Source organism: Drosophila innubila, chromosome X (genome assembly GCF_004354385.1).
Source record: "Drosophila innubila isolate TH190305 chromosome X, UK_Dinn_1.0, whole genome shotgun sequence".
In the NCBI taxonomy this organism is placed as follows: Eukaryota; Metazoa; Arthropoda; class Insecta; order Diptera; family Drosophilidae; genus Drosophila; species Drosophila innubila.
In genome coordinates this window covers 4,343,520-4,370,539 of record NC_047626.1, presented here as the reverse complement: position 1 = coordinate 4,370,539, position 27,020 = coordinate 4,343,520, and the positions used below count along the sequence as shown (strand labels likewise).

The 27,020-nt window shown below is 35.4% G+C and overlaps 2 protein-coding genes across 4 annotated transcripts; one reads left to right on the top strand and one right to left on the bottom strand.

Annotated features, from left to right (window-relative positions):
* Nucleotides 1-1,159: 1,159 nt before the first annotated feature.
* LOC117793390 (circadian clock-controlled protein) lies at nt 1,160-2,997 on the top strand. The gene is made up of 3 exons (XM_034633701.1): nt 1,160-1,305; nt 1,370-1,868; nt 2,765-2,997. Exons 1-3 carry the CDS (start codon nt 1,218-1,220, stop codon nt 2,958-2,960), a joined length of 783 nt encoding a protein of 260 aa, XP_034489592.1. The 5' UTR covers nt 1,160-1,217; the 3' UTR covers nt 2,961-2,997.
* On the bottom strand, nt 2,986-15,033 carry LOC117793379 (period circadian protein). Of its 3 annotated transcripts, none has more exons than XM_034633685.1 (9): nt 14,859-15,033; nt 12,953-13,068; nt 11,075-12,048; nt 9,834-10,190; nt 6,136-7,688; nt 4,476-4,718; nt 3,468-3,608; nt 3,221-3,407; nt 2,986-3,145 (listed from the first exon to the last, which is right to left on the bottom strand). In XM_034633685.1, the coding sequence occupies exons 1-8, from the start codon at nt 14,880-14,882 to the stop codon at nt 3,354-3,356; spliced, it is 3,462 nt and encodes a 1,153-aa protein (XP_034489576.1). In that variant the 5' UTR covers nt 14,883-15,033; the 3' UTR covers nt 2,986-3,145; nt 3,221-3,353. The 3 variants fall into 3 exon arrangements, with proteins under 3 accessions (XP_034489576.1, XP_034489577.1, XP_034489578.1); XM_034633686.1 differs by having other exon boundaries at nt 9,876-10,190; XM_034633687.1 differs by having other exon boundaries at nt 14,899-15,033.
* Between the last annotated feature and the right edge of the window lie 11,987 nt (nt 15,034-27,020).

Genomic DNA, 27,020 nt, shown 5'->3' with positions numbered 1-27,020 from the left:
CAGTAGGTGGAAAAAGTGTAAGAGATGAAATCAAAATTGTATAAATTTTTAAACTTTTTCTTTGCATTTGTATTTCTGAATTTATTTCATTTCTTCAAACAATTCCATTGTTGAAGCCGTTTTCTCGTAATAAAACTTGTTCTCTCTAGTCTCAATATAATTCTCAATTCATACTTTATATTCATTGATCATTGTAATAATTGTCTGATGAGCTGTAATAACGTTTTTTTGCTACACTAGTTCCGATAATTATTATAATTATAATTATAAATCGTTTAGTAAATCAATAAAATTGATAGCTATAATTATAGCTATAGTACATACATCGTTTAACTGTTAATTGGGCTCAATGGATTAATATTTGATAATGTGCTTAAAACAAAGTCAATTAATTCAAAATTGAATAAGGTAAATTAAGGTAAGTTCCAGTTAATACTGGATTAAGCAGATTGTAGAGCAGCCCATCAAAGATTTTTGATATGAAGATGTTTCTATCGAAAATGGGAACTTGGTTGAAGAGAATTTTAAACGAACTGAAGTAATCACTTTTTTTTTTTATCTAATATCTCGAGAATATCTAATATCTTTAATTGTCTTTAAAGTCTAGACTAGATATAAACAATTACAATTTCAAAGATTAAACAAAAAAAAAAAACAAGTTAAAGTTATCTAAGAGTCTTCATTGATCTGTAGTACAAAGTTCCATTATTTCCATTCATTATTTAGGGCTTAGTTTTATGGTTGATTAATATGGATAAGAGAATAAAATCAATAGTTAATTGCCCCACTGTGATATGAAGGCGGTTCTTCACAACGAAACTAGTTTCGAATTCAACTGACAGTTGACAAACCCAAGTCTCTCTAATTTGGAATTATAATTCTAACTAAACAGATACCCTAACCAAGGGTCTTGCAAATATATAGATCTGTGATTTGTGACGCATTTCTATGTGAATTCAATTGTATTGGGAATGCAAATCGATTTCAATACCAAAGAGTATTAAATATTCATCTAAAGCTAGATTTAACATATCTCGTTTGTCTTATAAATTTATATATTAATTGATTCACTTATAAATCAGGGCTAAATTATTTCTACACTCGGACTAAACAATTACTATATGTATGTGGATAAGGGAATCGAGAACTAGAAACCTGCCCTCCAAAACTATAAAAACGCCCTGAACAATCGGGCAACAGTTTAGTTTCGGTTCGCGATGCACCTGATGAAAATGTTCAAACCCAATCGTGTTGTTGCCTTGAATCTTTTGTGGATCTGCGGTGTCGTCGCCGAGGGATTCATTCGTGAGTTTTGACACCATTGATCTTATTCCAAGTGCATAATTTGCTAATCGATCTACATTAATAGCCTCGTCAATCAAACGCTGTCATCTGGGTGATGAGGCGTGCTACAAGACGCAAGCGCAAAACTATTTGGAGTATTATAAATATGGTATTCCCGAGCATAATGTGCCCAGCATTGAACCCCTCAAGATTGGCACACTACGTTCCCAGATCGGTGGCAAAGACACGCCGATGCAACTCAATTTGTTAATGACAAACACTTCCGCTCATCATTTTGGTAGCTCCATGGTCGTGAAGAGTCTGACGATCATGGCAACGCCCGACGATTTATCCAAACCCGCCAAGACGATCATGATCATGAGCTCACCCTTAATAGATGTCACTGCCAACTATCATCTTAAGGGGAAATTCTTGATCCTACCTATCGATAGCAAGGGCCAAGTTAGCATTAAATTGCGTCAAGTGGATGTCAACACGGTCATTGATATGCTGCCGGAGAAGCGAACGGATGGACTCCACTATCTGAAGATCACCGGCTATAAAATGACGGTCGAAACTGGCAGGTAAGTGGAACCGGATTTGTGATCATTTTATTTATCACCTAAAGTATAACATGGTGAAATTTTAAGATCATGCTAAGCAAAGTTTAGCAAAACAAAACGATCGACATGGTGTTTGATTTATTTTGATAGTTATAAGAGGATCGCATACACTGATCATCAATTTATTAGAATCTTTCTTTCTTATAAGTAACTTGACCAAAACAAACTAAGCTTTCAGCTTGGTTTCTTCTAAAATTGAAGACTCGCTAACGATCGCACTTCATGGATCGAGTTTAAATCACTGATTTTCTTTCTTGCGATCACTTAAGTGAGTTTTAATATCCTCAATATCTAAGAAATACTCATTTCCAATATGATCCTTTAGAAACTTAGGTAGATGATCTTTATTATTTCCAATATGATCCTTCTAATGTGATCCTTCAGAAACTTAGGTAGATGATCTTTATTTAAGTTAATGCAAATGATTGAATTTGATTAATCTATTATAATAATATATTTTTATTGTTACTTTTAAGACTTTCTGATCTTCTAACTCTCTTCTCAGTGGGAGCTTCGCATATACTGATCATCAATTTATTAGGATCGTTCCTTCTCATAAGTAACTTGATCAAAACACACTGAGCTTTCAGCTTGGTTTCTTCTGAAATTGAAGACTCGCTAACGATCGCACTTCATGGATCGAGTTTAAATCACTGATTTTCTTTTTGCGATCACTTGAGTGTGTTTTTATATCCTCAATATCTAAGAAATACTTATTTCCAATATGATCCTTCAGAAACTTAGGTAGATGATCTTTATTTAAGTTTGTGCGAATGATTGAATTTGATTAATCTATTATCACGATATATTTTTATTGGTACTTTTAACACTTTGTGATCTTCTAACTCTCTTCTCAGTGGTAGCTTCAATATGACGAACCTGTTCAAAGATCCAGCGCTAAGCGAAAGCACCATCAAGGTGTTCAACGACGAGTACAAGACATTCTCAAAAGAATTGGAGCCGAAGATCATGGAGGCAGCTACTCGAGCCACGAGGGAAACACTGCAAAAGGTGTTCGATATTATACCATTTGATGATTTCTTTTTAAAATAAATAAATTTGGGCTAGACTTTTTGGATTGTATCCTAAATTGCAACGTTTTATTTTGTTGGTAAGTTGAAAGTTTGAGGAAAATAAGAAAACAATTAAGCGCACGTTGCATATGAAATTCGAAGAACATATCGATCTACATCTTCCTCTCAAGTTGGTTCTTCTTCTTGGAAATGGAAATGGGAAAACTATCAAAAAGAAAAGAAAAAATCAAGTAAAAGAGTTGCAACAAAAAGAAATAAGACAATATCAAGTGAACCTACTTGATTAATGATCTAATCCCTTGAGTGTGATGTTGGTGCTCCTGGATTAGCTCGTTTATGCCTTGGACAATGGGGTTACTTGCTGCCAGCTGGTCCCAAATAATGCATTCAGTTGCAGCTCCACCTCAGCCTGCTATTCATCTCCGTGCTGCGTTTGCTCCTCCTCAGTAATTTTTGGTTCAATTGACTGTTAATTCAAAGTTGAAATAAGTTCTCAGCTTCAAAAGTTAATTTGCATTTAAGTTACCTTGAGTTTGCGATGTTTGGGCTCCTTGTCGTTGTCCGGCGGACTTTCTGAACCATCGGTTGTCTTAATAAATGACGAATAGAATGAGGAAAAACTAGAACCATCCATGTCATCACTGTTGCCATTGCTATCCGTATATTTCTGTAGGTAAATGAGATAAGTAATATCGGTTAAAATTTGTTTTTTTTTTTCGATGAAAATTCAATCAGAGTTTTTAGCCTGAAGGTTTACCAGGATTTCAGAGTCTATAAGGGCCAAGGCTGAAAACCGGTTCTGAACCGAACCTTGTAGAACCGGTTCGCTTCGGGTTTTTAAGCAGCCTGAACCGGATCATGAACCGAGCCCTTGAAATTATATACTTTGCGTACCCGAACCTAAACCGAACCACTTTCTAAAAGAAAAGGTTTGGTTCGAAAAAAAAAAATATCATAAATTTTATGCTTATGGATTAAAAAAGGTCATATTTAAATCTTTAAATAAATTGTATTTTAAATCATAATTTGATTTCAAAAATAAAAAAAAATTATTTGGTTCAAAATGTAGAGAAAAATGTATAACAATAAAAATATTTTTTTTGTATAGAATTGAACCAAGGTTCGAACCTAAGCCTTGGGTTTAGGGGGTATATAAACCTATTCGCGAACCGAACCGATGTCTCGCTCTATGATTCGAACCGCCGAACCGAATCTTTAACAAAATTTTGGAGGTTTGCAGCCTTGGTTAGGTCAACTAAATTTGGTGGAACGCGCTATACCCATAGTTTTTAAAATAAAACTTATTTATTGGTAATTTACGTCATCTACTTTTATTATCTATTATCGTACTTATTCGCAACAAGATCGTGCGAAAAGAGCGGCTTTAATGCCTGTTTTAAGTTGTTCAAAAATGTTAGTGCCTAAAAGTATGCAACGGGTATTGCTATAGTCGGTGTCTCGTTTGCTTATATTTTAATATCTCTATTTTTTATTTGACTTCGTTATATTTTTTGAGGTTTTTGACTTATCTTACCTTTGGGTTATTGGGATTTCTTGGCTGATGGGTTGTGTAGTCACATTCGCCTGTTAACGAGACGGTGGGTGAGTCCGGTACTTCCCTTTTCGATGTATCCGATGGCGCCACATTGGAGCCGGGCTCCGCTTTGACCGATGTGGCCTGCGAGGAGGGGCGTTGCAGCTGGGCGGGTGTTATGCAATGGAAGGCACCTTGTGTCTTGGTCGTTGTGGCTAGAGGCGCCACCAACACCTGCTGTGCCTGCAATACAAAGTGGATTATAGATTATTAAATCGGACGTTCGATAAAAAAAAACCAAAATTCGCCGGAGCGAATGGCAAAAAATCTTAACATTCATTATGAATGAGCCAAAATGATCATTGGGAATTTAATTTTTAAAGTTTAAAAAAAAAATTAACTTTTTTATTGTTGCTTTGTGCAACATTTCACTATTATGGCCCGTTTACCATCACTACTTTTCTAACTGTTGTATCAATAAGTGAGCCGTAGACAAAAAAATTTGTTTAAAAAAAATGTGTTTTCATAATGAAATAAGACCCCAATTTTGTTTGGGGAAATAAGGCCCCAAAAAAGGAAATAAGACCCCAAATTTTATTAAAGATCGTTGTTGTTGTTTCCTGTATAAGTTTTTGGGGTATTATTTCACTTATTATACCCGTTACTTAAAAAATAAGTAAAATTGTATATTGTAATTGTAATTGTAATTGTAATTGTAATTGTAATTGTAATTGTAATTGTAATTGTAATTGTAATTGTAATTGTAATTGTAATTGTAATTGTAATTGTAATTGTAATTGTAATTGTAATTGTAATTGTAATTGTAATTGTAATTGTAATTGTATTGTAGAGGCATCTCCGACGCTATAAAGTATACAAATTATTATTCAGCATCAACAGTCGAGTCGATATAGCCATGTGCGTCTGTCCGTCTGTCTGACTGTCCGTTCGTATGAACAAAAGGATCTCAGAGACTATAAGAGATAGAGATACCAAACTTTCACTCACAGACTTCTTTATACCCCACGCAGATCAAGTTTGTTTCAAATTGAAGCCACGCCCCCTACGCCCCGCAAATCGCGAAGAACCAGCACACCCACAGTTTTTGAGATAATACATTTTTTGTGATAATTAACGTTATATATTAGTATTATCTATTATCCCACTGAATTGCAACAATATCGGACAAGTAGAACCGTTAGGCCGTTATGGCGAATACAAATTTTCAGAGCAAAACAAGTATTTTTTTTTTAAGTGCTTAGGACTTAGTTTCTATGATATTTTTTAAACAACAATTTTGCTCAAAAAAAAAACATTTTTTCTTAAAATAAAACGAACTCAATATTTTAACTGGAAAATATTTAAACAATATTTATACCCTTTAGCTTTAATAGACAGGCCCTTTTTTATATATTTAAGTTAAGTAACGGGTATCCTATAGTCGGAATCTCAAAATAAAACGAAGCCGATCATTTACAAGGTATTTTTATAACAAAATATTTTTACTGGAAAATATTTAAACAATATTTAAACCCGTTAGTCAAAATAGGGAATGCAGGCCCTTTTATATATGTTAAAGTTAAGTAACGGGTATCCTATAGTCGGGATCTCCCGCTTGTTTTTTTTTTTGGGTTTTTTTTTCAGAGAGCCGTTCACTTACCGTGTAGACAGTCTTGTTGTAGTTGGACTGGGTGACAGACGGTCTCTCCGGTATCTGCAGGACATTTCCCACGCCCGAGAAGGGCAGCGGTTGGTACATCATCGCCGTGGCCGCCGCCGCCGCGGCGGGATGGGTGTAGAAGAGCGAGGGATGCGGATACATGACCCTGGCCATGTATTGCAATGGTATTGCAGCTGCTGCCGCCGCTGCTGCTGCTGCTGCTGCCGCCGCTGCGGCAGAGGCAGCCTGTTGTGAGGTGCTCGGCTGTTCCTGGCAGTTCTTGTGGCTACGTTGAGGTGTTGCCACCGATTCCACGGCGACGGACTGGGAGTTGGGTGAACTGGCCATGGGAGCGGGTATGTAGTAGAAGGCGGGAAAGAGACTGTGCTGTGGTGAGAAGCTGCGTGGAGCAACCGTTGCATGTGCGGTGGTGGTTTGTGTGTGTGTGTGTGCGTGTGCCGTCGGTGTACTGACACCCACTGAGAACGGTGGCCACAAATTGATGCTCTGGGTGCAATTGAGTGTGCTCGGCACCTGATACTGATTGCTGGACATGGTCATGGGTTGGCTGGTCGTTTGATTGGGCGTTGGGCATTTGGATTGCGTATGTCCGCCATCGGTTACGCCCACATTGCCGCCCGTGAGCTGTTGCTTGGGCTTGTTCGGCTCACCCTCCCACGAATGGGAGCCGCCCCGCTTCATGCCGTGCAGTGGTCCATGTCCTGGACCACTATACTCCAGCATCTTGTCATTGGCCGTTTTCTTGTTCTTGTCAGCGGTACCGCGTCCACGTGACTCCCGATGCTTCTTCAGCATACACTTCTCCATTTCATCGTTGTGCTTGTTCAGCAGGGATTCGGTTAGGGTGACGGTGACGGTAACAGCTGGAGCATTATTACTGCCAGCACCACCGCTGCCGGCCGCTGCGGAGTTGCCGCCGGCGGAGGTGCCAGTGCCGGCATTGCTCGTGTTTGTCACACTGCTCATACGGATATTACTGCCGGTGGTAAAATTTCCGGATGATCCACTGCCGCCGCTACCCTCGAATCCGCCGCCACCAAGGGGACTTTGTGTACTGCGCGCATCCTCGCGAGCATTTCTCACATAGGCGGACTCAAGCTTGGGTGGATCGAGCTCAGTGGGTGCAGTGACAGGCTTGCTGTTGAAAAAACGCAGCAGGTTCTCGTTATAGTTTAGCTGATTGTAGCTGGGTGGCGTCTCAGTGGAACTCTTACTGTCATAGTAGTCGTGATGCGGTGAGATCTCACCAAGCATTACGCTATCACGCTCCGATACGGTCAGCTCATTCTCATGCGGCAGCTCCAGCTTCAGATCCGCTCGCGTCACCTCATCCATCAGTGTCTCCATGAAGCTGGCGAGCGCCTGGCAGCGTCGCGACACCTCCTGCTTCACCGTATCCGACGGACGCGACACTGTCTCCGCCAGCAGCTTAACAATATCCTCCCTTATCCGTGCATTACGCTGCTGTGCCTCCTCCGACACCTTGGGCTTCACGTTGGGCGCCATCTCAAACACATTGCACTGCTTGGGACCTGCGAAATGATTGCGTTAATTTGTGGTTAGTTGTTGGCCTTTAAACGTTTTAGGGGTAAGTCGGAAGATAGATTAGGTTAGGTGTGAGCTGACACACACTGTGTCTTTATCATACATCTGGCTCGCTTAACCCAATGACCTTAAAGAGCTTAGGTCTCTGTCTTGGCCTTCTTTTGGACAAGTTCGAGATGTTCCTACAAGTACGGTCATCCGCTTTCAGGCAGAACTGTTCGACAATCAGCCGAATAGATCGGCGACAGTCTTTCATCCTAACTGATCCTTAGGTCTCTGTCTTGGTCTTCTTTTGGACAAGTTCGAGATTTCCCTACAAATATGGTCATCCTCTTTCTGGCAGAACTGCTCGACAATAAGCCGAACAGATCTTTGTCTTGGTCTTCTTTTGGACAAGTTCACGATGTCCTTACAAATATGATCATTCTCTTTCTTGGCCTTCTTTTGGACAAGTTCGAGATGTCACTACAAATATGGTCATCCTTTTTCAGACAGAACTGCTCGACAATCAGCCGAACAGATCGGCAACAGTCTTTTATCCTAACTGATCCTTAGGTCTTTGGACAAGTTCGAGATGTTACTATAAATATAATCATCCTCTTTCTGGCAGAACTGCTCGACAATCTGCCGAACAGATCGGCGACAGTCTTTTATCCTAACTGATCCTTAGGTCTCTGTCTTGGCCTTCTTTTGGACAAGTTCGAAATGTTACTATAAATATGGTCATCCTCTTTCTTGGCCTTCTTTTGGACAAGTTCAAGATGTCCTTACAAAGGTGATCATCCTCTGTCTTGGCCTTCTTTTGGACAAGCTCGAGATGTCCCTACAAATATGATCATCCTCTTTCTTGGCCTTCTTTTGGACAAGTTCAAGATGTCCTTACAAAGGTGATCATTCTCTGTCTTGGCCTTCTTTTGGACAAGCTCGAGATGTCCCTACAAATATGATCATCTTCTTTCTGGCAGAACTGCTCGACAATCAGCCGAACAGATCGGCGACAGTCTTTTATCCTAACTGATTCTTAGGTCTCTGTCTTGGCCTTCTGTTGGACAAGTTCGAGAAGTCACTACAAATATGATCTTCCTCTTTCTTGGCCTTCTTTTGCACAAGTTCGAGATGTCCCTACAAATATGGTCATCCTCTTTCTTGGCCTTCTTTTGGACAAGTTTAAGATGTCCTTACAAAGGTGATCATCCTCTGTCGTGGCCTTCTTTTGGACAAGCTCGAGATGTCCCTACAAATATGATCATCCTCTTTCTTGGCCTTCTTTTGCACAAGTTCGAGATGTCACTACAAATATGGTCATCCTCTTTCAGGCAGAACTGCTCGACAATCAGCCGAACAGATCGGCAACAGTCTTTTATCCTAACTGATCCGATTGACATTGAGTGACCCTAGTGTATTCTGGAAGATAGCCTTCTTCAAAGTACCTTAGCTTACCTTAATTTTTCTATTTGAGCAGAATACTTTCTGCTTTCTAAAAAGACTTCCGCATATAGACACACTTGCTAATACCTTTAATAAGCTTATGTAATGTCATTGGAATTTTCAAGATTAGCTCTTAAAACGAATGATCTCTCTTTTCTTTAAGTTAAGACAGATCTTTCAATATCAAACTCAAGTATCAAGTCACTTTTTTTATTTCTTCTTTATTTCTTTCATCTCAAGCTCAGCAAAGCTCGGATTGCTTTAAGGAACTTTCTGCTTGTTTGTTAAATCCATAAAGAAATAAATGATAATTTTTTTTTTTTTTTTTTTTAATGGATTGCCCGAAAATAATTTATATTTACAAAAATTAAAAATGTATTTACAAATATTTACAAAGTATCAGCTTAACTGTTGTACATACAACTTGAACTGATGTGTTGAGGGAAAAAAAAAGAAACTAACTGGACTTGAAAAGTCTAGTGTAAAGTGAATGATATGAGAAATGTGATTTAAATGATGAAACGATTTCTGAGAATTTGAGAGTAAATTCGCTTGAGATAGGTTTCCCTTCACTTGTTTTTGTTTCAATGTATTCGACTTTCATTTGAGATCTTTCTTTCAATAAATATCTCCTTCTCATTAGTGTCTTGAATAGGAAGGCAGTTCATTCTAGTTTCTACCTCACCGTCACCATCTCCACTTACCCTGAAAGACACGATGATGTCCCACAACAAATTCAAGCTTACGCGACCAGGGATTCACAAAGCTTGTCCATTCAGTTTCAAGCAGAATGTAACATCCATTGTGGATGAGAAATCTATAAGGTTTGCTGCAAAACGACGCGCCAGCAGTTTGTCCTTTCTTCATGACCATTTCATAGGTCTCCTTCATCATCGCTAGATCTTCGTGATGATAGAAATCCATAATGGAACGCCCTATCAAATCCTGTGGCAAATAACCCAGCGCACTCACCGAAGCGCTATCCACATGCGTGATAATGCCACCGGCCGTATGACGGATGGCGAACTTGGGGCTCTTGGACGAGAGCATTTCATCGGGAACTGTAAAGGAGCAAATCATATTGAAAAATGTATTAATGTTGACGAGCTAGATCAGCTTTGTAGAGCTCAATTTGGTCAGAAAGCTTAAAGTGACCTTCCTTGTCGTCGACGAGAAGTTTTTTCCCATCACAGACCATTTTTTCCATTTTTAACAAGTGGGAAAGACTATAGTCGAGATCCCGACCATAGGATACCCGTTACTTATTCCAATATACATAAAAGTACTTTAAAGAAATTACTACTGCATACTTTTAGGGGATTGCATTGAAAAGTTAACTTTATTAATAACTTTGGTTAGCTATTACTCCCGTTCTACTTGTCCGATCATGCTGCGGTTAAGTGAGTTTATAAATAATATTAATAGATAACGTTATTTACCACAAAATCTGTTTTATGTTAAAAGCTGTGGGTGTGGTGGTTTTTCGCGATTTGCGGGGGCGTGTCATGAATTTGATACAAGCTTGACCTCATGGGGTCTATAGAAATCTGTGTGCCAAATTAGGTATCTCTATTTCTTATAGTCTCTGAGATCTAGGCGCTCACACGAACGGACAGACGGATAGACGGACGGACGGACAGACGCACAGGGCTATATCGACTCGGCTGTTGATGCTGATCAAGAATATATATACTTTATAGGGTCGGAGATGCCTCCTTCTCCCTGTTACATACATTCCAACGAACACAATATACCCTTTAACATATTTGAGTAACGGGTATAAAACATTAAGCTGTCATAACTTTATCAAATCTTAGCCGACTTCCTAGCGGAATGTGAATTTAATCATTATTAGGTCTCTAGATGAATACTGCATAAGAAATTAAAATTTGTTCTTAAAAAGGAGGTTTTTCAAAGGGCCTTATGTGATCATTAAGGAACTCACCTTTATAGCTGCTCTTGATTGGCGTTGCTGAGATCACCAGCAACATGTTGGTGGCATTGGACACCATAAAGTTGTCCGGACGCGCATCCTCCGGAGCCTCTTTGAATGTCAATCCCAAGCGGAAGGGTTCATAGTTGACCGGTCGTCCGATGACACCGAATCCACCAGAGCTAATGCCACGATAACGTCGCAGCATGACACAGAATGTGCTTCTGGCATCCTTGGGCATGCTACCCCTTGACTCGGCAATGGGTATACCGGTCGTAATTTGACTGGCGAATGTGGCCCGATCTTTTAGATGAACGAAATCAATAAACGATCGTCCCAGCCACATGTCGCGCGGAAATCCAAGCACATCCGTAATGCTGGGCGTCGTGTAGAGCACAACGCCATCGTGCATTGAGATGACACAACAGAAGCTATCCTCCTTAATCTTCTCCTGCTGCTGTTGCTTTCCACCCACCCCAGACGTTAACATCTCCAATTTCCCGGGCGCCGATTCACATGTCTTCTCCGATTTGACACAAACTCCGCTGGCAGTGACAGCAGAGTTGCTGGCAACTGCCACAGTGACCGTTGGCACTGTGATAGCCGAGGAGCATGACGGTGTCGGCAATTGCGTCTGCTCCGATTGATTAGCCGCCTCCGATTGCTCCGATTCGAGCGATTGATCATTGAACTGCTGAACGGCATCTTTTGTCGGTGACCGTGGCTCGCCCAGTTGTTGTGTGTCCTGCAACTCTTGCAGCTGATCGCAGCTACTGCTGCTCGGATGCAGCAGTGCCGACTCCTCGGTACCCTCCACGGATGTACTTACCGTTCCCAGTGCCGCACATTTGGCCTTCTTCTTGCGCGACTTGTCCTTGTTGCGCTTGATGATCATGTCACTGCTGCTCGCCTGCGTCGACGGTTTGCCGCCATAGCCGCTGCTGCCCGACGAGTGGCTGCCACTGAGGCGCGACTTGGAGCTGCCACTGTGAGTGGGGGAAATTATAAAAATAAACTCTGTTATAGCTGTTATCGATCTGGCAAATCTTTTAGCTCTTTAAACATTCAAAGATCCATCGATCTTGTATTACTTAAAGCTGTCGAAGATCAGTGATTTTCAGTGAAGCTACCACTGAGAAGGGGAAATAATAAAAAAAACTCTGTTATAGCTGTTATCGATCTAACAAATCTTTTAGCTCTTAAAACATTCAAAGATCCATCGATCTTTATTACTTACAGCTGTCGTCGATCAGTAATTTTATCCAAGGCTGCAAACCTTTAAGCTTATCGAACCCAAACCGTACCAGTATTTAAAAAAAAAAGCTGGACTCGGTTTTAAAAAATCAAGAAAATATTCAATATTATTTTGTTGTCCAAAATTTATTCGTGGTTCTAAGCAAATATATTTTTTTTCAGTTGATCTTCATCTAGCTATATGGTTGGAATCTTCAAATCAAAACTTTTCCCAAATTTCGCTGATTTGCTTTTATTATAATAAATAAATGATCCCTTAAGAAAAGTCTATTGATTTATAGATAAATTGATCTATGGATCTGTTAATTCGTTTATTAAATTTTTAGATATGAATGGGTATTTATATTAATATATAAATAAATATCTTCATATTTTAATCATTTTATATGTAGATTGAACGATCGATCTTTTAATCAAGATCTATCAATCGATGTCAATCTATGATTGTATGGAAATGATACGAGTGGATCATTTAAAATTGGATTTATAAATCTATCGATCAACTATAGATGGATAAAGACGGATATACAAATCTTTGGATGGATTTATCGATCTGTAGAGTTGTAAAACTTTTGATCTTGGGATCTATCAATCTATTCGTTGATCTACTTAATATTTATAGAAGTGTTCACTCACCTGCGCTGTGATTGACTGTTACTGCAGCTGTTGGAATACGCTGAATCCGATACCTTGGTATTGTGTGTGGACTCTGTAGGTTCTCCTTCCATTTTGTATTTGTTTTTAATAACAATCTTCGAATATATGTAAATATTTGTAATTCACTGAAGTAATCTGTTGTTTTTTTAAAATTTGATTTAGTCACTAGTCGATTATTTGCAAGCGCCCAAAAGCTTACTATGGTTAAATAACAAAAGAATAAGCCGTTAGACGTATGGATCGTGAAGTAGAGGTATCTCTAATATTCCCACTAGAACTATCTTTATATATTTCAAGCATTTGCTTGATGATTTAACGTAAATGCTGCGTAATGCAGTCACGTTTATTGGCAGCAATACAACAATAACAACTATACGTCATGGCATTCAGATTAATAGTCACACCCACAGAGAGGGAAAGAGAGAGCAAGAGAAGCTTTTGTTATTGCAGTTGCATTCACGTGCAGCTGCAGCTGCGCTTGCCGACTTACGTATCTCGTTATGCATTGGCTAAAAGGCAACAACAACACCCACAAAAACAAAAACGCAAATAGCTGACGAATGCCGGCATAGTAAAAACAAATGGCGTCAAAAGCGAACAGCAGCCAACTTAACGCTGCTGTCAGTGCTGCCAGATCGCTAATAGTGCTGGGATTCTATTCGATTTTAAAATAATTAATCAATTTAATTTAGATTTTATGTAAATCTAGTGTCAACATAAACAACTTACGAACTTAGCTGAGTTGTCAGATTCACGACGTTAACCTTCACTTTACATAATGCTCTAAATATAGCGTATCAAATTTCGCAGACCTGAGCACTTTGAGACTGAGAAGAAGCCTCCAAAAATTGCAATATTTAATAACATGCTGACAAACGCATAAAGTTTATCTGCAATGGGGGAATTACTTTTATACATATATGCATTTTGGAAGTTTGTTATTTTGTTATGTAACGCTCATGCATAACTTTTCCATTCAAAAGAAGAAAATAATTTCAAAATAATTGATTTTAAAGTAAATAAATAAAAATATGAAATAATAAAAATTGGAATTAACGTTAAGCTAAATAGTATATTTAAATTCATCACTTTGTTTAATTATTTCTTCTTCTTCCGTGTGTAACTCAAAATGGAGCTCAAAGCTTTATAGAAAATATTTGGGATCATTTAGATATCAAGTACTTACGAAAACTTTGCTTCGCAGATAAAACGTATCAACTAATTTTCTCGTATATTGGCACAGTTTTTTTTGATACTTTTTAAAAATATATAACAATTTTAATTATAATATTCATTTAATATTTTTTAAAGTTGATTTCTAATATGCTGCATGGAATTTAAAGCATATGTTCTAAGTTTTGTTATTGTTATTATAACGTGTTGTTGGGCCGGTTAGGCCAATGCATTTTTTTTTATTACGAGTATCGAGTGAGATACTCTCTCTCTCTCTCTCATTCGCACACACAAGCAAACACTCATTTACAAGGGCAGCACTTAATGAAGGAAATGCACACTCAACGTAAATACGTTACGTAGCGAACAACGACAAAAACAACAACAGCAATCTTTATGTAAGTTGTTGTTGAGCTCTTTGCAATTTATTTATGATAATCAAAACGAATGCTCTGCATCACATTTGTTGTTGCTTAAATGGCCGCGCAGTCTCTCTCTTCAACTCTTACTCTCCCTTAGTTTACTCATTCTCATTTAGTTCACTCATTCGTTTAATTCGTCAACTCTCTCACTCGCGCTCTCTTGTCCGATCTACGCATTGCAATTGCAGTTCGAGTATTCAATTTGTAAATATGAAATTGTATATCTTTGTAATTTTTAAACTGGAAATATTCAATTTGTTTGTTATGAAATATCATTTATAAATACATACACATATAACAAAATATGTTTGCATTTAAGTATATACATACTTATTAAGTTCACTTTTTTGCACTTAAACAAAATTGTAATCAAGATAAACGTTATTTTGCTTTTCAGTTCTATTTGAGTTCTTTTTACTTTCCGTCGAATTCGATTCGACCTACTTGTTGAAAACTCGCACGAATACTGACAGAGCCGAGAGACGAAAAGCGCATTGCGGCGCCAGCGTGCCGAGCTTTGCAAAAAAAAATAAAATAAAAAACAAATACAAAAAATTCACATACATATGTACATTCATAAAAGCAGCGGCAGCAGCAGCGACAGCAGAGAAGCCGAGGGAGCAGCGGCAATAACGTGCGTTCTAGCGATGGGATTCGATAGTTTTCGATAGTCCAATTTACCTTCATTTATCAAAGGCAAGTTTACCTAGAATAGTCGAAAAAAACCATTACAAAATTTAAAACAAAATCAGAATTTAATGGATTTTTAACTTAAGTATATCTTAGGTTTTAAAGCTATACGGTATCGATTTAAAAACAATAGTAACCCACTTATATATAATTCCAGCCCTATCACAAAACCTTTAATAATTATATTTTTGTCTACGCTACAGTGTACCTAAAATAGGAAAATAAAAAAGACCGTTACCCATCTCTAGTGCGTTTTTCTTCGGCTTTGCATTCGGCATTTACTTCTTTGAACATCGTGTACTAGTTATGTCCTTAACCCTTAGTGGGTCGCTCAGTGTAAAGTAGACTTTGTCTTGACTTTGTTAAATTTATTGAAAATTTCAAGTTTAATGAAAGTTTCTAGAAATGTTGAAAGTGTATTCAAAGTAATTGCGAATAAAATTTAATGAAATTTTAATTTTATATTATCACCATAAATTTATAGGTCAACCTTATGTACATATATTTATAACGTATTGTTCAGAATTTAAGCTATTTTTTTTTATGTATTCGGGGCCAGTTTTTCAATGTCTAGTTAAGGGGAATATTTTATATTTTTCGAACAAATAATAAAATGAAAAATATATAAATTTCAATTATTATAATTTTGTTATTTAAAATTTTTTTTTTTATTTTATTTTTTTAAATTATAATTGTTACGGTCTCTGATTATTACTTATTTACATATATTTAATTAATTTATTTTTTTAATTTTTTTGTGTGCCATTGGTGGGTTAAATTACTATCGCGTAGTCAATGGCAGTACAAGAATGAAATGAATGGACCGATTGGGACGTTGACTCGTGGTCGCCACTGCTGTTGGGGTGACTGGGTTGTGGGCGTGCCTAGACGGTTGGGACGCCTGTGGTTGCCTTGGCGGCACGTTGGCTCTTTATATTGTTAAACTGAGCGTTCTCTGCGAATTCGAATGTGCCTCAAAATGTGCACTACAAGTCACGCATAACAGCCACGTGAGTTATTATTCTCGCCGGTTCTTCGGTTGTTGTTGTTGTTGCTGTCGCTGTCGCTGCAGCTCGTCCGAGTGCCTTGATTGCCCGTTTGCCCGGTTGGGGCCATCGTAACGGGTATTAGTCAAAGCATTGATCATAAAGAGTAACAGCAGCTTGCACTTTGTGCCCATTCACAATTGTATTGTTGCTACCATAATAGTAGAACGTCATAACACAGCTCATGTGGGGCACAATTGTTGTTGTTTAGCTATTAAAAAATAGCTATAAGCGCAGCACTGACCCAATCGAAACTAAATGCAATTTTACTATACATACATAGATTAATCCATAGCCTCTTATTGTTACCCCTGGTCAAGAATATATTTATTCAAATGAAAAAATATGGTTTTTCTTAATCAGCGTGAACAAATCTCAGAGTTGGTAAGAGCTACAAGCATCAAATTTGGTATGTAATCCTCTAATATATTTAGGCATATGGATTTAATTTCAAACTTTAGGTGCTATGCCCGCTTTTCCCACAAATCAAAAAATAAGCAAATTACTTTATGTAGCGGAGGGACTGGGTATCCAGGGTATCTCTGTATCACTGTTCCAACACACACACCAATCTAATAAATTAAACTATATCTAAATTCTAGACCTAATCTCCATTTTCTATTATTCTCATTGCTGAATTCCTTCTGTTCTGTGAATATTGAAAAAAATAAAATTTTTTTTCTTTTCGAATCATTTTTTATGCCAAAATTCTTTGTCTTGTGAAAAAATAATTAATTTGCTTGAAAATCGGGCTAAATATTTTTTTTTATCGGTGTACCTAAATTTATTGATTGTAAGATTGTGTTTTATGTAGTTTTCTCTGAAAGTTTTTTCAAACAAAAATATTAGTTTAATATTCTTGATTTTAGATAATCTTCTCTAAACCGCATGTTGTATAAATATTTGTATAACAGTTCTAAGAAAATTAAAGATGAACGATTCCCTTCGCTCCGCTAGAAAAAAAAAAGCTAAAAGTGCAACACTGAGCCCCGTGACAATAGTTCCTTTCTTCACATCGCTTAGCATAAATTTAATTGCTAGTTGAATAAGAAGGGCAATTGTATTAAAGCCAAAATCCCAAAAAATTTTTTCATTACGAGTACATAAGACATATTGGATACTTATCTAAGCAAAAAACATAACCATTTGGTCTGGCAGACTTTTAGGCGCTGTCAGCTATTTTTAGCTGAATGTGACAGACGAAATCGTTGATGCAATTCACTCAACGAAATATGAGTATTTAAGTGAATAAACAGTATTCTATACACTGAATATTCCAGATAATGTGGTATTTAGTCCTCAATCATGATTTACTTATTTCGAAAATTGGTGAAACATGTGAAAAAAGTGATTTCTAACAAGGCTAGAACTTTTCGGAGAAGATTCTTCTGAAATCAAGTTTTTTATTTGGTTTAATTTAATACAAAAAAAAAAAAAAAAAACTTGTTAGGAAAATTCTATCATTTATAAGACTCGAATTTAAGATTTTAATTTTATTATTATATATTGCAAAATAAAGCTGAAATGAAATTTTAGATTTATTATGTATATATAAATTTTTTCTCACTTAAATAAAAAAAAAAAAAACGAAATCATATTAAATTTGCGCACTTTTTTTTTAATAATATTTAAAATGGATTCAATGAAATACATTACAACCACATGTCACACGATTTGTTACCAATTACGCAAACAATGCGAATTTCATCTTGACGAGCCAAGAATAAAACCAATAATAATAAAAATGCTACAGATGTTACGCAACTCGTGCTGTGTCTGGAGAACGACGTCAATGGAAACGATTATCAAATTTTTTTTTAAATTTGTAACAATGAAAGTAAGAGCTATAGAACAAATAGCGAATGCAAGGCGCATAAATACCCTGTAGTTCGACTTAAAGCTAAGCAATTTTTAGAATAAATTCTTGAGCTATTAAATAGTAAAGAAATAAAGTAATAGTTCAAGAATTGTACTTAAAAGTTAATCAAAATTTGAGAACACTCGATTTTATAGTATTCGATTTGCGTTATCTACTAAAACTAAGAGATTAGTTAACTGATCTATATTATAATATGGTTTATCTTATTATCACATTCAGAATATTACATTTTTGTTATAGACACTATGTTGTACTATAAATCAAACGGTACATATTGAATCTGATTTCTGTATCAAATGGAAATTATTATAGTCTATTATTTCGATCTAATTTTAGTATTTTAGTATTTTTAAACCTTAAATTACTTTAAAACGTACTTGATCCCTAATTTTAGTATGATTTTTTTCTCTATTATTGGGGTAAATACAACAGTTAAGTTAGGTTATGTTGAATACCAGATGGTTACATAAGGTCGTATCAACAGGTTTTTATCAACAGACGACTTTTCTCAGCTCGGGGACTCAACAGAGAAGATATCTTAAGGCTACGGCCGGGTGAACATGATGGCTTTTCCGACAAAGGCAACAAATTTTGATACCGCCAAAACAGAATGGGACTCCATTTCAGTTTAGTTTAGCTAAGTTACAATTTCGGTTTCAGTTTCAGTTTCAGTCGGAGTCTTGGGGTCTCAGATGGTGTCTGGCTTTTGTCACTTGGATTATATTCGAGGCAGGTCTAACCGAGGCATTAACATACACACTAACACATACAATTAAAATTCAGTTAGGTGAATTTGATACGAGGAAGAAGTGAGCAAAGCAAAATGACACAAACAGACGGACAAGAAAAACAATGGAAAACAATGTCAAATGTGAGATACATAGATACATAGATACAACAGAAGCCCGTAGCTTGTTGTCAGCTATGGGATTAATACATAGATACAGTTCGTAAAAGGTGTGCGTGTGTGTTCGCTTGTGAAATGGAGTGGGGGAGAGGTCCAAAGGGGTCTTCCCCTCTTCTTAACGCATTGTAAGCAATTTCCTTATAATAACAATGTTTTATTAAAACTAAATGTTGTGTGGACATTACACGACATTATGACTTTAAATTTAACGCGAATTTCACTTACGGTTTCGGGATTGTTCTTAAAGCTTCTATATGATTTGGAGTTCAGCTTAATTGAGACCAAAATTTGACATGTTTAGGAAATGTTACATGTACAAGTATCTAGTCTTTTTTTAAGAGCGCAATTAAGAGGTTTCTTTCAAATTGAGTTGATTTTGGATTTCTGGGGACTTTTAGGGGAAGTCAAGTCGGATTAATATTTAATTTGAACAGTCAGAACATCTTTAGGATTTCCTAACCTTTATTTGCGTTTGAGCTAACAGTTAAATTACTTATTGAGACAAGTTAAAACATACAAGACTATTATTTTATACAAATTAAATATCCGTTGATATTTTAAGGTACTATTAATACTGGCACTAGCACTAAATTTCAATATTATATAAAACTAACCACAAATATAAAAATTAAAGACAATTTTATCATTTCAAGAGATTTCTACTAAATAAAAACAATTTTTCGTAGACTGTTTCAATTATTTTATATTAACCTAACCTCAAAGATTCACCTAAGCTCAAACTAACCTCACAAATTAAACTTAATAATAATTACCTACACGAGATTGGAATCCAATTTGACTTTCTCCCTTATAAATGTATAAGTTTATCCGTTTATCCTGATTCCTTGCATTACCTTGTCATATCAATTGTCAGCTAGGCTGATTCCTAACCTCAAACATTAAACTTTTAATCGCTTAAAATGCCAAGTCATGGGCGCCCATTATCATAACTAGACACAACTGTGCACTAGACATGCCATAAAATCCATTTTCCATTTTACATTTTTCATTTCACATTTTCCATTTGCAGCGTCAAATGTTTTTGCCTTGAACTCGGCAAAATTTCGCACATACATAAGTTAAAATTCGCGCTTAAGATATGTGCATATAATCACCATATGAGAGTTATGCTTATAAAAATGCAAACGCAGCTCAACTAAAAATTAGTTAAAACTAAAGACGGCTATTTCGATGGAATTTTAGCAGCTACAGTGGAACTGCGCTATAACGAACAAATAATTTAAAATATAATAAAAATATAATAACAAAATGGCATACTAACTCATCTGGTTCATGAGAAGGCCGTTGGGGCCTTCTGGTAAAATTTCAACCAAATCCGATAACTGGTTCAAAAAATAAATAAATTTGAAATTTTTGGTGATCTTCTCAGTTTGTCAGTATTAAAGCGTGAAAAAAAGACTTAATGATGGGCATTTATTTCTCTTCGAAAATCTAGAAATGTTTGTTCTACGACTTTTTGAAAAAACCGCTAGTTTGGCGAGAAAACGCTAAATCCCGCTAAATTTGAAGCCACAACAGTTTCCAAACCATAGAAGCTACAGATATGTTTTATATATCATTGGAAAGGTATATTTGAGGACTTTTAGGCGTAACTTTAAACTTTTTATCTAAAGTACTCAGGTAACATTCTACACGTAGAAAAAGGTTTTTTAGCTTACATTTTGGCGATTTATGACAAAATGGCGCTAACGATTTTACTGCCGTTCTTGCTGCGATTAAGTGTTATAATAGATAATATTAATAGATGACGTTAATTACCATAAGAAATCGTATTATCATAAAAACTGCGTCAAAAAAAAAAAAATATAAAAATATGTTGAATATTCGTAAAGAAACGCTCGTTATAGGCATGTTTCACTGTACGACGACTGAACCACTTTGATATCATATACATACATGTGTATATGTGTGAGTATATGTAATATAGAGTTGCCTGGGAGCCTGAGAGAGCGACCTTTAATGGTGCCATTGTGTGCTAAATAGTAGCCCAGACTTAGACACTGTCTGAATCTGAATCTGTATACGTATCTGTATCTGTATCTGAAGCACTACCAGCAGCACCACCGGCTACATCAGCCGTGGTTCATCGTCATCCTCAACGTCGTCTTCATCATCATCATCATCGTTGTCAGTGGTGGCGATTTCACACGCTCTGCGTTCCATTGTTCCCACAATTTTCCATTCATTCAGTTTGCTCACTTTGTGTTCCTACTTTGTAATAAGTTTTGCCCCGGAATACAACAAAAAAAAAAAACGCCACCTTTCTTCTGCCTATCGACCTCCCTTCCTCCCCTTACGCCCCTTACTCCCTGCAACTCCCTGTCTTGAGTTTGTCATTTTGGCCACCGGCTGTCGTCGTCATCATCATCATCATCATCATCACCGTCATCGTCATCATTCACATTAACATCCATCGTCTTCTTAAGTCACATGCAATGCCAATAGCCCTATAATGAGTGTACTTTATATGGGGTTACTGAGCACATACTACATACACCTAGAAGTATGAGAATTACACTCTTATATACTTGGAAAACAGTTGCCTTCCTTCAATCCCAACATGCCATCTTCTGGTAACTCGTGGGAGTTACTTTTGACGCTTCTTCAACATAATTGATTGATCTTTTAATAAAGAAAATTAACCAGTTGCTTTACTACAATTTCTATGGATTTTTTATTAAATGATGCTCTTATTAGATTATTAATTTTATAGTAAATACTTGTGAGCTAACTTAAGTATATATCATCTTGAATATAATTTTCCAAGCTCAAAAATAACTTTTATTTAAAAATGCTTTTTTTTTGTTTAAAAATTTAAATTATTTTAAAAATGCACAGTTCTAAGATTCTTACAGCTATGTTAAAGCTCTTAAAGCTAAATTCTTAGAAAATAATTCTTTTATGGCAACGCTTTTGATTTATTAAAGTTCTGCTTGAATTTATAAATATACATATTAATGTTATAATACAATCTTTTTGATAGCTAATTTACTCTGTTTAAATCACGTAAAGAAAATGCAGTTTTTTGTTCAAAAAAAAAAAAATATTAATGTTATAATACAATCTTTTTGATAGCTAATTTACGCTGTTAAAATCACGTTAAAAAAAATGCAGTTTTTTGTTCAAAAAAAAAAAATAAATAAAAAAAAATATTTTTGTAGTTTTATCTGAGAAAAAGTAGAAAAGAAAAATAGAGAAAAGAGTGTACTAGTCAATAAACAAATAACAAAAAATTAAAAAAAGTTATATATGTTCTATATTGAAAAAAAAAATAGTTTTTTTTAGAAACTGAGCGCTCTGTAAAGGTTTATAATTAATATTTGATTTAGTGTTCAGATTTGAAGCAAAGATGAACATCTATCTTGACTAATCTAAAATCTGCAGTTTAAAGAAATTTTTATAAAATATAGTGTGTGAATATAATATAATATGTCGAAGAATTTTATTATATAGTAAACAGATTAACGATCAATTTTATTTCAAATCTAAATACAAACATTATTATTGAATTATTTGCTAGGGTATTTAATCTTTGTTGTTGACTTGGTTCTAGCTGAGACTGTAACTATTTAAGATCTCCGAGCTGGAACAAAAAACTCAAGACGTTACTTTCTTATTATAAAAATTGCATTGTATCAACGTTAAGATATCTGAACTTTTTGTTATAAGTTAATAATAGCAAAGAGTGTACTTATATTTATGTATGCATGTATGTAGAAGCGATCACTTCACTTCCTATATATGACATACACACACACACACACATAGACACACACATACAGTTGAAGATCTGGCGACGAGCACGTTTTGAGCATGTCACATATATAAAAAGAAAACTTGGTAAATTGTCAGTGGTCACATTAGATTAGTGCAAGCTTTGCTTAGGGTCTCTGGGTGGAGTGGTGTAAAGCAGCAGGAGGGGGTTGGGGAGGGGGGCTACGCATAGAGAGGGGCTCATAAAAGTGGCAAGTGCATCACGTAATTGCCACAGACAACACACGCAGCTGCGGCGCATGCGATCTGCACCCAAGAAGAATATGAAGAAGAAGACGCAGGAAAATAAGAAGAAAGAAGAAGACTCCAGCACAGATCCATTCATTAACATTACCCTTCCAACAGCTCTTGCTCTCTTACTCTCTTTCAGCTACGCTCCTGCACTCACACACTCTCTCAACTCTTTTTATTATAACCTGCACCCAATTCAAAATGGGCAAAAATGGGTAGATTAGTTCTCTTCAAATATATGTAAACGACAGAAGGAGGCGTGGCCGTCTTGATTCAAATCAACAGTCAAGTCGAGTTCGAGTTTTCCAAACACATTATTTTTTTAATTTTACCAGAGAAAAGTACGTGTATGGAAAAAATTGACAATACTGAGAAAAAATTGATATATCCAATTTTGATGCAGAATCAAATAAGAGGTCAAATAATGATAAAATTGACATTCCGCAAGAAAATCGGTTAATTTTTGACAAAGTTATGGCAGTTTGAAGTTGGTCAGACTTTTGATCTGACAACTTTACAAGTGAAAATTTTTGTACAATTTATCATGATTTTTTACAAAAAAATTAAAGGTCCCAGAATCAAGTTTAAAGTGTTGTTTTATACTAAATACGACATAAGGAGTTGATTAAAAGTGAAAACTCGAAATTTAAAATTTTGAATTTTTGAAATTTCAAATGGGGGACCGTTAGCATCGAAATCAATATCTAGTGGAATCTAGAGGAAAATATTTTTTTTAAAGAAACAAGTAAAATTTAAATGCAGAATGAATGAAGAGACCAAACTATGATCAAAATGACATTCCGCATTAAAATTGGTTGAGTTTTGATCAAGTTATGACAGTTTGAAGTTGGTCAGACTTTTGATCTGACAACTTTACAAGTCAAAATTTTTGTACAATTCATCATGATTTTTTACAAAAAAATGAAAGGTCTCAGAATCAAGTTTAAAGTGTTGTTTTATACTAATTACGATATTGGAAGTTGATTAAAAGTGCAAACTTGAGATTTAAAATTTTCAATTTTCGAAATTTCAAAGGGGGGACCCTTAGCATCGAAATCGAATTTTAGCGATGATAGTCGATAAATATAAACTTTTCTAAATTCACAAATTAGAGGCTAAATAATGATAAAATTAATACTCTGCAGTGAAATCGTTTAAGATTTGACAAAGTTGTAACAGTTTAAAGTTTTGGAACAAGTGTCAAAGGGAGAGTATGGTAGAAATCGACAGTGATCGAAAGTATGCCAAAAATATGGACAGTGATGTGAAAAAAATTTTATTTTTTGATTTTGATGCAGAATCAAATTAGATGCTAAAAAATTATAAAATTGACATTCCGCAAGAAAATCGGTTAAGATTTGACAAAGTTATGACAGTTTCAAGTTTTTGAATGAGTGTCAAGAGGAAAGTATGATAAAAAGTGACAGTGATCGAATTTTGATACCAATTTTAATGCAGCAACAAATAAGAGTTGAGTTGTCGATTAAAATTGATTTAATTAACTCGATTGTTGGTATTTGTTAAGTATTTGAAAGAAGATCGAGTTGCTCAGTTTTCGAACGGCATTCAAGTGCCTGGTCACAGGGTATACTAGAGTCGAGTGCGCTCGACTGTTGCGCTTGTTTTCCACTGCTTTTCCAACAGCTCAATTGCTGTGTCTTTGTGTTTTGTGGTTTTTGCGCAAGCGCCGATTGCTTGAAGACAGCCGAACGAACGAACGAACGGCAAAGAGCCGACGACAGCCGAAGCGAGTCTCAAGACACGATTGCCGATCTGTCGTGTACTTATGTAACATGGCCCTAAAAAACATTTGGCGTCGTTTCGTTTGCTCAGTCAACTTCCGCCACGAAACGCGTTCGGACGTTTGTCTTAAGCGGCGATCGGAACAGAAAACCACAAAAAAAAAAAAAAACAAAGAATTCCAAAAATCGAGAATTCTACGTGCTTGTTTATATTATTTTCATTTTTGTTGTTGTTGTTGTTTCTGTGTGTGTTTTGGTGGTGTCTTTCCGTCTGCATTGGTGCGTAACGTGCAGCGCTATTATCTGTTTCCCCCTTTAGAGCGAGAGGGGGAATACACACGGTCTTTTGTGTCCTGAACACAGGATGCGCTTCAATGCGCACGCGCACCTGTTTTTTTTTTTTTTTTTTTTTTTACCCTACTGTGAAACTGGTGTAACAACAACAACAACAAGTCGCGCGTAAAATTTGGAAAAAAAAAGTCAATGCCGGTAAATTTAATTTATGCAAAATATTACTATAGAAATAGAAAGAAATTTGTTGCAAGTTAAAGCCTTCACTTAAGATATAGTTTATGTTTACTTGAGTGGAAAATTCAACTGGTAGTTCTCCCCTTGTACCCCTCTAGCGAACCTGTTGTCAACTATTTCACATTTGTGTGAGAGTTTCCGATAAGAAAAACTCCCACATTACATTTTGTCAGCGTATCAGAATAAAAAAAACAGAAAAATTTGAATATGGTAATAAATTTTAGCGACCGGAACTTGTCTTAGGTCACATTGGTAATGTGTGTAGCTTTAAAATCATATCATATCATTACAGTTCTTAGAATTTTTAGAAGCCTTAAATTCGTTGGTATTATATTACATAATTTTTTGACGAGATTTGATAGTTTCAGAGTCTTAAGATCTATTTTTAAAAATGTTTTTAGTTAATTCTTAAATTTTTTAAAGTAAAGTTGCTGCTAAGTTAAAAAAAATTGAGTTTCATAGTCCACAGAGTTGCTAAATACTTTTTTTATGAAATTTCTTTTGAAAATTTTAATATTACAAAAATAATCTGCTAAAACAAGAGCCTACCATTAAAAAAGGTTTTCAGCTTTCAAAATATGCTTTTAAACTGTTTCTTTTCTTTCTGAAAAAGAACTTACCTAACAAAGCGGCAAAACTTTTCTTTAGTTTCTATAAGCGAATAATTTTAAATCAATAAATTAACTTTAAAAACTATACTAAAATATTAAAAAAATTACTCAAAATCAAATCACAAATATGAAAGCAGAGATTTCTCAAATTCTTGACTTTTAAAAATGATAACCAAATAATAACAATAACTAACTTAGAATCGAAAAAATATCATATTTTCTAGATGCTAAAAATGTAAATGCAGAATATTTTATAGGCCAAATTATGATCAAAGTGGTCAAAATTTTTATCCAGTTCTTTAAAAAACTGAACAAAGAAATTTTTAGTGAGAGTCTGTTGGTTAATTTGAATACAGATTGTCTTTTTTGACAGAATTAAATGAATTTATAAACTTTGTTTATTAGGAAAAAAAATTTTTCAAACTTCAAGATTTAACTTTTCCAGTAGAAATTCTTAATTAATATTATTCATATTTTAATTCTAGCTTAACAACTAAGTAATTTTTTGTTTGATAATTCGATCTCTAGATTTAGAATCATATGTTATTTTTCAATGGAAAACAATTTATTTAGAACTATGTTTATTATGAGCAAAAAGTTTTAAAATTTTAAACTATATTTTCCAGAAGAATCATATACTTATGTTTTTATCGATTCTATTTAATCTCTAGGTTCAAATAATTTTAAGAATACAAAAAAATTAATTTAGAAATGTTGTTTATTCGAAAAAATGTTTGAAATCATACATTTTGTAACTATGTTACCCTATAAAATATTATTATAGTTATTGCTCTAGTTTAAAATTTAATTTTTATGGAAAGAATAATAACAAGAATAACAAGAAGAATAACAAGAAAATGTAATGAATAAAGAATTTTCAATCAAAAAGTAATTAGAATACGATCGATTGAACTAGAAAACTGGAAAGAATCTAACGGTTGTTGGAGAGTATCCATTTCAAATGATTGTTGCAATTACGATTACGATTACGATTATAGTTTATGGTTTTATTGTTTGATTGTG